Source organism: Littorina saxatilis, linkage group LG7 (genome assembly GCF_037325665.1).
Source record: "Littorina saxatilis isolate snail1 linkage group LG7, US_GU_Lsax_2.0, whole genome shotgun sequence".
NCBI classification, from domain to species: Eukaryota; Metazoa; Mollusca; class Gastropoda; order Littorinimorpha; family Littorinidae; genus Littorina; species Littorina saxatilis.
The window spans coordinates 1,413,755-1,423,754 of record NC_090251.1 but is presented as its reverse complement, the minus strand read 5'-3'; the positions used below and the strand labels follow the sequence as shown (position 1 = coordinate 1,423,754).

At 44.5% G+C, this 10,000-nt stretch overlaps 1 protein-coding gene across 1 annotated transcript in view; it reads left to right on the top strand.

Moving 5' to 3' along the window:
- Window positions 1-10,000, top strand: part of LOC138972024 (uncharacterized) — an 82,333-nt gene that overhangs the window by 47,116 nt on the left and 25,217 nt on the right. Inside the window, exons 11-14 of the mRNA XM_070344865.1 lie at window positions 4,029-4,049; window positions 5,336-5,556; window positions 8,236-8,422; window positions 8,720-8,823. Of these exons, the coding sequence (XP_070200966.1) occupies window positions 4,029-4,049; window positions 5,336-5,556; window positions 8,236-8,422; window positions 8,720-8,823 (533 nt within the window). The remainder of the gene's footprint in view (window positions 1-4,028; window positions 4,050-5,335; window positions 5,557-8,235; window positions 8,423-8,719; window positions 8,824-10,000) is intronic.

The following is a 10,000-nucleotide window of genomic DNA, read 5'->3' as shown; positions in this document are numbered from 1 at the left end:
CATCTAGGTGCATTTTTTCAAGTTCAACTGCCAACATTGCATTGCAATTATCCCATATTACATCTGCATAGTCAAAATGAGGAAGAATAAAAGCCTTATACATCATTTCTAGTGCCTTGCGACTGAGCCGATATTTATAGGAACGCAAACATGCAACTAAAATACGAGCTTTAACAACTATAGAGTGTACATGATGATTCCATTTACAGTCATTTTGCAGATACACGCCCAAATGTTTATGAACAGTGGTTTCAATTAATATCTCTTCGCCAAATTTTAGCGGCAATGTTTCCGGTTGTCTTCTAGTAGAGACAGTCAATAATTCAGTTTTGGACTGATTAAAATTAACTTTCCAATTTTTTGCCCATTGCATTATCTGTTGTGCATCAGAATTCAAAATTTCAGTGCGTTCAAGTGTATTATCGAGGGACACGTACATACTCGTGTCGTCGGCAAATAATTTAATTATTGATTTAATATCAACAACAATGTCATTAATATAAACAAGAAACAGAAGTGGCCCCAAGACTGACCCTTGAGGGACACCAGAATGAACACAGCGGTAATTTGACATGCAACCTTTTATAACTACAGCTTGAGTTCTATCAGACAAATAATCTTTAATCCATTCTAATAACATATCTCTTATACCTATTGCGTATAATTTATAAATCAGACCACGATGCCATACTCTATCTATTGTGTCTTCCTTGTGTCTTTCTTGTGTCTTCCTTGTGTCTTTCTTGTGTCTTCCTTGTGTCTTCCTTGTGTCTTTGTTGTGTCTTCCTTGTGTCTTCCTTGTGTCTTCCTTGTGTCTTCCTTGTGTCTTCCTTGTGTCTTTCTTGTGTCTTCCTTGTGTCTTTCTTGTGTCTTCCTTGTGTCTTTCTTGTGTCTTCCTTGTGTCTTTCTTGTGTCTTCCTTGTGTCTTTCTTGTGTCTTTCTTGTGTCTTCCTTGTGTCTTCCTTGTGTCTTCCTTGTGTCTTCCTTGTGTCTTCCTTGTGTCTTCCTTGTGTCTTCCTTGTGTCTTCCTTGTGTCTTTGTTGTGTCTTCCTTGTGTCTTCCTTGTGTCTTCCTTGTGTCTTCCTTGTGTCTTCCTTGTGTCTTTCTTGTGTCTTCCTTGTGTCTTCCTTGTGTCTTCCTTGTGTCTTTCTTGTGTCTTCCTTGTGTCTTTGTTGTGTCTTCCTTGTGTCTTCCTTGTGTCTTCCTTGTGTCTTCCTTGTGTCTTCCTTGTGTCTTCCTTGTGTCTTCCTTGTGTCTTTCTTGTGTCTTCCTTGTGTCTTCCTTGTGTCTTCCTTGTGTCTTTCTTGTGTCTTCCTTGTGTCTTTGTTGTGTCTTCCTTGTGTCTTTGTTGTGTCTTCCTTGTGTCTTTCTTGTGTCTTCCTTGTGTCTTTGTTGTTTCTTCCTTGTGTCTTCCTTGTGTCTTCCTTGTGTCTTTGTTGTTTCTTCCTTGTGTCTTCCTTGTGTCTTCCTTGTGTCTTCCTTGTGTCTTCCTTGTGTCTTTGTTGTGTCTTCCTTGTGTCTTCCTTGTGTCTTTCTTGTGTCTTCCTTGTGTCTTTCTTGTGTCTTCCTTGTGTCTTCCTTGTGTCTTCCTTGTGTCTTTCTTGTGTCTTCCTTGTGTCTTCCTTGTGTCTTCCTTGTGTCTTTCTTGTGTCTTCCTTGTGTCTTTGTTGTGTCTTCCTTGTGTCTTTCTTGTGTCTTCCTTGTGTCTTTCTTGTGTCTTTCTTGTGTCTTCCTTGTGTCTTTCTTGTGTCTTTCTTGTGTCTTCCTTGTGTCTTTGTTGTGTCTTTGTTGTGTCTTCCTTGTGTCTTCCTTGTGTCTTCCTTGTGTCTTCCTTGTGTCTTCCTTGTGTCTTTCTTGTGTCTTCCTTGTGTCTTTCTTGTGTCTTTCTTGTGTCTTCCTTGTGTCTTTCTTGTGTCTTTCTTGTGTCTTCCTTGTGTCTTCCTTGTGTCTTTCTTGTGTCTTCCTTGTGTCTTTCTTGTGTCTTCCTTGTGTCTTTCTTGTGTCTTCCTTGTGTCTTTCTTGTGTCTTCCTTGTGTCTTCCTTGTGTCTTCCTTGTGTCTTTGTTGTGTCTTCCCTGTGTCTTCCTTGTGTCTTCCTTGTGTCTTCCTTGTGTCTTCCTTGTGTCTTTGTTGTGTCTTCCTTGTGTCTTCCTTGTGTCTTTCTTGTGTCTTCCTTGTGTCTTTCTTGTGTCTTCCTTGTGTCTTTCTTGTGTCTTCCTTGTGTCTTCCTTGTGTCTTCCTTGTGTCTTTGTTGTGTCTTCCTTGTGTCTTCCTTGTGTCTTCCTTGTGTCTTTCTTGTGTCTTCCTTGTGTCTTCGTTGTGTCTTCCTTGTGTCTTTCTTGTGTCTTCCTTGTGTCTTCCTTGTGTCTTCCTTGTGTCTTTGTTGTGTCTTCCTTGTGTCTTCCTTGTGTCTTCCTTGTGTCTTTGTTGTGTCTTCCTTGTGTCTTCCTTGTGTCTTTCTTGTGTCTTCCTTGTGTCTTTCTTGTGTCTTCCTTGTGTCTTTCTTGTGTCTTCCTTGTGTCTTTCTTGTGTCTTCCTTGTGTCTTCCTTGTGTCTTTGTTGTGTCTTCCTTGTGTCTTTGTTGTGTCTTCCTTGTGTCTTTGTTGTGTCTTCCTTGTGTCTTCCTTGTGTCTTCCTTGTGTCTTTCTTGTGTCTTCCTTGTGTCTTCCTTGTGTCTTCCTTGTGTCTTCCTTGTGTCTTCCTTGTGTCTTTCTTGTGTCTTCCTTGTGTCTTTGTTGTGTCTTCCTTGTGTCTTCCTTGTGTCTTCCTTGTGTCTTCCTTGTGTCTTCCTTGTGTCTTTCTTGTGTCTTCCTTGTGTCTTCCTTGTGTCTTCCTTGTGTCTTTCTTGTGTCTTCCTTGTGTCTTTGTTGTGTCTTCCTTGTGTCTTTGTTGTGTCTTCCTTGTGTCTTTCTTGTGTCTTCCTTGTGTCTTTGTTGTGTCTTCCTTGTGTCTTCCTTGTGTCTTCCTTGTGTCTTTGTTGTGTCTTCCTTGTGTCTTCCTTGTGTCTTCCTTGTGTCTTCCTTGTGTCTTCCTTGTGTCTTTCTTGTGTCTTTCTTGTGTCTTCCTTGTGTCTTTCTTGTGTCTTCCTTGTGTCTTCCTTGTGTCTTTCTTGTGTCTTCCTTGTGTCTTCCTTGTGTCTTCCTTGTGTCTTCCTTGTGTCTTTGTTGTGTCTTTCTTGTGTCTTCCTTGTGTCTTTCTTGTGTCTTCCTTGTGTCTTTCTTGTGTCTTCCTTGTGTCTTTCTTGTGTCTTCCTTGTGTCTTTCTTGTGTCTTCCTTGTGTCTTTCTTGTGTCTTTCTTGTGTCTTCCTTGTGTCTTTCTTGTGTCTTCCTTGTGTCTTTGTTGTTTCTTCCTTGTGTCTTCCTTGTGTCTTCCTTGTGTCTTCCTTGTGTCTCTGCTGCGTGGTGTGGGTTTATCTTTGGTTTGTGTGGTTGTTGTTGATTCGTTCCTGTTGTGAATTTTGTTTGTCATTAGTGTGTGTTTAGACATGTATGTGTTTTCTTGATGTTTTTTGTTTGTTCTCGTGTGTGTGTGTGTGTGTGTGTGTGTGTGTGTGTGTGTGTGTGTGTGTGTGTGTGTGTGTGTGTGTGTGTGTGTGTGTGTGTGTGTGTGTGTGTGTGTGTGTGTGTGTGTGTGTGTGTGATTTTTCTTGTGAGATTGTTATGTATGTGTGTGTGTTTTAGTAGTGTTTTTTTCGTTTGGGAGGGGGGCTTTTGGGACGGATTTGTCATTTTCCCGTTATTGTTCACAGCATACTAATATTAATCGGCCTTCCTACCTCCCCGTGTGCCGCGTGTTTGATGATCTCGTTTAGCTCATACTCACATAAGAGTCCATCACTTTGCCTTCAGTTCAGCTTGATTCCACCAGCTTGATTTCGTCTGCCGCCGATTCGTTGCTTCTGTTTTTGATTTGATTAACCCCGGGCAGTAAAACAGCGCAAACCATGTTACAAAGATCATTAGAAAACTCATTCATTGGTGAAAAATAATACTCAACTTTCATAACGAGATGCTTTTTTGTCTGTGCAGACGACCAAATTGCAAGTGCAAGTAAGTTAAGTGTGTGCAGTGAATTTCATCAAAGTAACAGTTTTGAAAATGTTGCTCCGCATCTTTAAAGAGAAGACAATTGTTTTTCTTTGTTGTTGTTTTCGTTTTGATTTGGGTTTTTTTGTCGTTCGGCGGGGGGAGGGGGGACGGTCTAATGTTGTGATGATGTGAGGATTGAAACTGAGCTCTTGTATTTATCGCTGGACAAAGAATTGTAAAGTGTAACTGTCAAAGTAATTTATCGCTAGACAAAGAATTGTAAAGTGTAACTGTCAAAGTAATTTATCGCTAGACAAAGAATTGTAAACTGTAACTGTTAAAGTAATGTATCGCAAGACAAAGAATTGTAAAGTTTAACTGTTAAAGTAATTTATCGCTAGACAAAGAATTGTAAAGTTTAACTGTCAAAGTAATGTATCGCAAGACAAAGAATTGTAAAGTTTAACTGTCAAAGTACTGATGTGAGTTGTCTTAACAAAACCTACTTAGTACTGATGTGAGTTGTCTTAACAAAACCCACTTAGTACTGATGTGAGTTGTCTTAACAAAACCCACTTAGTACTGATGTGAGTTGTCTTAACAAAACCCACTTAGTACTGATGTGAGTTGTCTTAACAAAACCCACTTAGTACTGATGTGAGTTGTCTTAACAAAACCCACTTAGTACTGATGTGAGTTGTCTTAACAAAACCCACTTAGTACTGATGTGAGTTGTCTTAACAAAACCCACTTAGTACTGATGTGAGTTGTCTTAACAAAACCCACTTAGTACTGATGTGAGTCAAAACCCAGTTGTAAACGATCTGTCACAGCCATTGGAAGCAAACCAGTCCCTTGACCAATTCATTCCCAAGGGTCTTCTAAGGGGTCTCCTCTCGGCGTCCTCTGGATATGTACTAACTGACTAACACCCAGCAGATGTTAAAATTATCCAATTGAAGTCCAGTTGAAGTAATGGATGATAGGGGCTAAACAGTTCACTAAAGCCGGTGTTGGCTCAAACGGCGTTGATTGACGTGTGACTTGATTGACGTGTGACGTGTCGGTGTGATAACTTTAATGACGTGTGACGTGACGGTGTGAAGACATGATTGACGTGTGACGTGTCGTTGTGATAACTTTAATGACGTGTGACTTGTCGTTGCGAAGATTTTTCAAATTCTTTCTTCAATATTTTCTTTGTTACAACAAGGACGATAAAATCTTTAATGAGCCTTTATTTGATGAACGCGTGACGTCACATTATGATGACGTCATTGACGAGTGACGTGTCGCTGTGTCTCCAGCGGACCCGCCCACAGCACCCCCCATGACGACCACGACGGCCAGCGTGGTGTACGAGCCCACCTTCCCCGCCGTCATCCCCGAGTCGGCAATCTTCCTGAAGGACCTGGACAGCCTGACCTACCTCAACGAGCGGGGCGAGGCCACGCTGCTGTGCACGGCCGTGTCGGCTGACCAACTCGTCTTCCGCTGCAACGGCGTCCGGCTGATGAACGACAAACAGGTGTGTGTATGACGTCATTGTATGGCTAGTGGTGGTGTAGGTAGCGTGTCGTGTGTATGACGTCATTGTATGGCTAGTGGTGGTGTAGGTAGCGTGTGGTGTGAATGACGTCATTGGATGGCTAGTGGTGGTGTATGTAGGTGTGGTGTGAATGACGTCATTGTATGGCTAGTGGTGGTGTATGTAGGTGTGGTGTGAATGACGTCATTGTATGGCTAGTGGTGGTGTAGGTAGCGTGTCGTGTGAATGACGTCATTGTATGGCTAGTGGTGGTGTAGGTAGGTGTGGTGTGAATGACGTCATTGTATGGCTAGTGGTGGTGTGATAGCGTGTGGTGTGAATGACGTCATTGTGTGGCTAGTGGTGGTGTATGTAGCGTGTCGTGTGAATGACGTCATTGTATGGCTAGTGGTGGTGTGATAGTGTGTGGTGTGAATGACGTCATTGTATGGCTAGTGGTGGTGTGATAGCGTGTGGTGTGAATGACGTCATTGTATGGCTAGTGGTGGTGTGATAGCGTGTGGTGTGAATGACGTCATTGTATGGCTAGTGGTGGTGTGATAGCGTGTGGTGTGAATGACGTCATTGTATGGCTAGTGGTGGTGTGATAGCTGTGGTGTGAATGACGTCATTGTATGGCTAGTGGTGGTGTGATAGCTGTGGTGTGAATGACGTCATTGTATGGCTAGTGGTGGTGTGATAGCGTGTCGTGTGAATGACGTCATTGTATGGCTAGTGGTGGTGTGATAGCTGTGGTGTGAATGACGTCATTGTATGGCTAGTGGTGGTGTGATAGCGTGTCGTGTGAATGACGTCATTGTATGGCTAGTGGTGGTGTGATAGCTGTGGTGTGAATGACGCTGAAGGCCCACTCCGCCTCGTGAAGTAAGTTAAACTGCCTGTCACTGTATGGCTAGTGGTGGTGGTGTGATAGCGTGAAGTAAGTTGGCCTGCCTGTCATTGTATGGCTAGTGGTGGTGGTGTGATAGCGTGAAGTAAGTTGGCCTGCCTGTCATTGTATGGCTAGTGGTGGTGGTGTGATAGCGTGAAGTAAGTTGGCCTGCCTGTCATTGTATGGCTGGTGGTGGTGGTGTGATAGCGTGAAGAAAGTTGGCCTGCCTGTCATTGTATGGCTAGTGGTGGTCGTGTGATAGCGTGAAGAAAGTTGGCCTGCCTGTCATTGTATGGCTAGTGGTGGTGGTGTGATAGCGTGAAGTAAGTTGGCCTGCCTGTCATTGTATGGCTAGTGGTGGTGGTGTGATAGCGTGAAGAAAGTTGGCCTGCCTGTCACTGTATGGCTAGTGGTGGTGGTGTGATAGCGTGAAGAAAGTTGGCCTGCCTGTCATTGTATGGCTAGTGGTGGTCGTGTGATAGCGTGAAGAAAGTTGGCCTGCCTGTCATTGTATGGCTAGTGGTGGTCGTGTGATAGCGTGAAGAAAGTTGGCCTGCCTGTCACTGTATGGCTAGTGGTGGTGGTGTGATAGCGTGAAGAAAGTTGGCCTGCCTGTCATTGTATGGCTAGTGGTGGTGGTGTGATAGCGTGAAGAAAGTTGGCCTGCCTGTCACTGTATGGCTAGTGGTGGTGGTGTGATAGCGTGAAGTAAGTTGGCCTGCCTGTCATTGTATGGCTAGTGGTGGTGGTGTGATAGCGTGAAGTAAGTTGGCCTGCCTGTCATTGTATGGCTAGTGGTGGTCGTGTGATAGCGTGAAGAAAGTTGGCCTGCCTGTCATTGTATGGCTAGTGGTGGTGGTGTAATAGCGTGAAGTAAGTTGGCCTGCCTGTCATTGTATGGCTAGTGGTGGTGGTGTGATAGCGTGAAGTAAGTTGGCCTGCCTGTCATTGTATGGCTAGTGGTGGTCGTGTGATAGCGTGAAGAAAGTTGGCCTGCCTGTCATTGTATGGCTAGTGGTGGTGGTGTGATAGCGTGAAGAAAGTTGGCCTGCCTGTCACTGTATGGCTAGTGGTGGTGGTGTGATAGCGTGAAGAAAGTTGGCCTGCCTGTCATTGTATGGCTAGTGGTGGTCGTGTGATAGCGTGAAGAAAGTTGGCCTGCCTGTCATTGTATGGCTAGTGGTGGTCGTGTGATAGCGTGAAGAAAGTTGGCCTGCCTGTCACTGTATGGCTAGTGGTGGTGGTGTGATAGCGTGAAGAAAGTTGGCTTGCCTGTCATTGTATGGCTAGTGGTGGTGGTGTGATAGCGTGAAGAAAGTTGGCCTGCCTGTCATTGTATGGCCAGTGGTGGTGGTGTGATAGCGTGAAGAAAGTTGGCCTGCCTGTCATTGTATGGCTAGTGGTGGTGGTGTGATAGCGTGAAGAAAGTTGACCTGCCTGTCATTGTATGGCTAGTGGTGGTGGTGTGATAGCGTGAAGAAAGTTGGCCTGCCTGTCATTGTATGGCTAGTGGTGGTGGTGTGATAGCGTGAAGAAAGTTGGCCTGCCTGTCATTGTATGGCTAGTGGTGGTGGTGTGATAGCGTGAAGAAAGTTGGCCTGCCTGTCATTGTATGGCTAGTGGTGGTGGTGTGATAGCGTGAAGAAAGTTGGCCTGCCTGTCTCACATCTGGCCAGGTTTGACAAGGACCTTACTTATGGAAATGACGTAATGCGTAACACGTGTAGTTTGTAGTAGTGACGTCACCAGTCACCGCCTTACGTAATCCATGTTGTTTGTGACCTCAGAAAATTGATATTGTGACCAACCGAGACAGCGGCAAGCGGATGATGACGACATCCACCCTTGTGACCTACGATGACGTCATCAACTCCCAGCTGGACTCCTATTCGTGTGAATGCGTTGCCTGGTACATCGACACGACCGGTACTTGGCAGTACGTCGTCGGCACTCCTGGTACCGTCAAACCGCCATGTGAGTCATCTGAATGCATTGCTCTTATCTTGCTGTTAACAGTGGTGCTATCTTGCTGTTAACAGTGGTGCTATCTTGCTGTTAACAGTGGTGCTATCTTGCTGTTAACAGTGGTGCTATCTTGCTGTTAACAGTGGTGTATTCACATTCATGTTTTGCAGTGCAGTGGAATCTAGGAGTTAACCAAGTAGCACAACAAGTTTTCACGGATGAATACGCTCTTAGAGACAACACAGTAATGTAATCATGTGTGGCTCCACTAGTGTGTAACGTTGATGTCGTTCTGTGGGGTTTCAGACCTCGACAAGGACTTCGCGTACCAGCCTGAGAGCGGGGTGTTCTCCGTGGGCGACATTGCCGAGCTAGGCTGTAAGGGTCCAGATGGTCAGCCTGCTCCCATGGTAACCAACACACTTCTTGACCACACTGCATGGCACCACACTGCTACAGACGCTACTACACATTGCATGGCACCACACTCCTACAGACTCTACTATACACTGCATGGCACCACACTGCTACAGACTCTACTACACACTGCATGGCACCACACTGCTATAGACTGCACTACACACTGCATGGCACCACACAGCTACAGACGCTACTACACACTGCATGGCACCACACTGCTACAGACTCTACTACACACTGCATGGCACCACACTGCTACAGACGCTACTAAACACTGCATGGCACCACACTGCTATAGACTCTACTACACACTGCATAGCACCACACTGCTACCGACGCTACTACACACTCCATGGCACCACACTGCTACAGACTACTACACACTGCATGGCACCACACTGCTACAGACTACTACACACTGCATGGCACCACACTGCTACAGACTACTACACACTGCATGGCACCACACTGCTACAGACTACTACACACTGCATGGCACCACACTGCTACAGACTACTACACACTGCATTGCACCACACGAGGCGGAGATGGCCTTTAATAATAATAGTGAGGTACTTATAAGGCGTAGTGGGCCTTTAATAATAATAGTGAGGTACTTATAAGGCGTAGTGGGCCTTTAATAATAATAGTGAGGTACTTATAAGGCGTAGTGGGCCTTTAATAATAATAGTGAGGTACTTATAAGGCGTAGTGGGCCTTTAATAACAATAGTGAGGTACTTTTAAGGCGTAGTGGGCCTTTAATAATATAAGTGAGGTACTTATAAGGCGTAGTGGGCCTTTAATAATAATAGTGAGGTACTTATAAGGCGTAGTGGGCCTTTAACAATAATAGTGAGGTACTTATAAGGCGTAGTGGGCCTTTAACAATAATAGTGAGGTACTTATAAGGCGTAGTGGGCCTGTAATAATAAAAAAACGCCCGCGCTGGACCCGAGAACTCTTCAGACTGGCTCGCTCCCCCAGTATCAAAGTTTTTGTCTTGTGCACGTTTAAGACCAAGTGATTGCTCTGTGTGAATTACAGGCATTCCCTTTGCTATATAATTGTATTACGTTGTTTGGCACTTACTAATTGACTCTTTAAAATGTTTAGTACTTGCACTAAGTTTTATTCTTAAATGGCTTTATTCTCATTTGGTGTGATT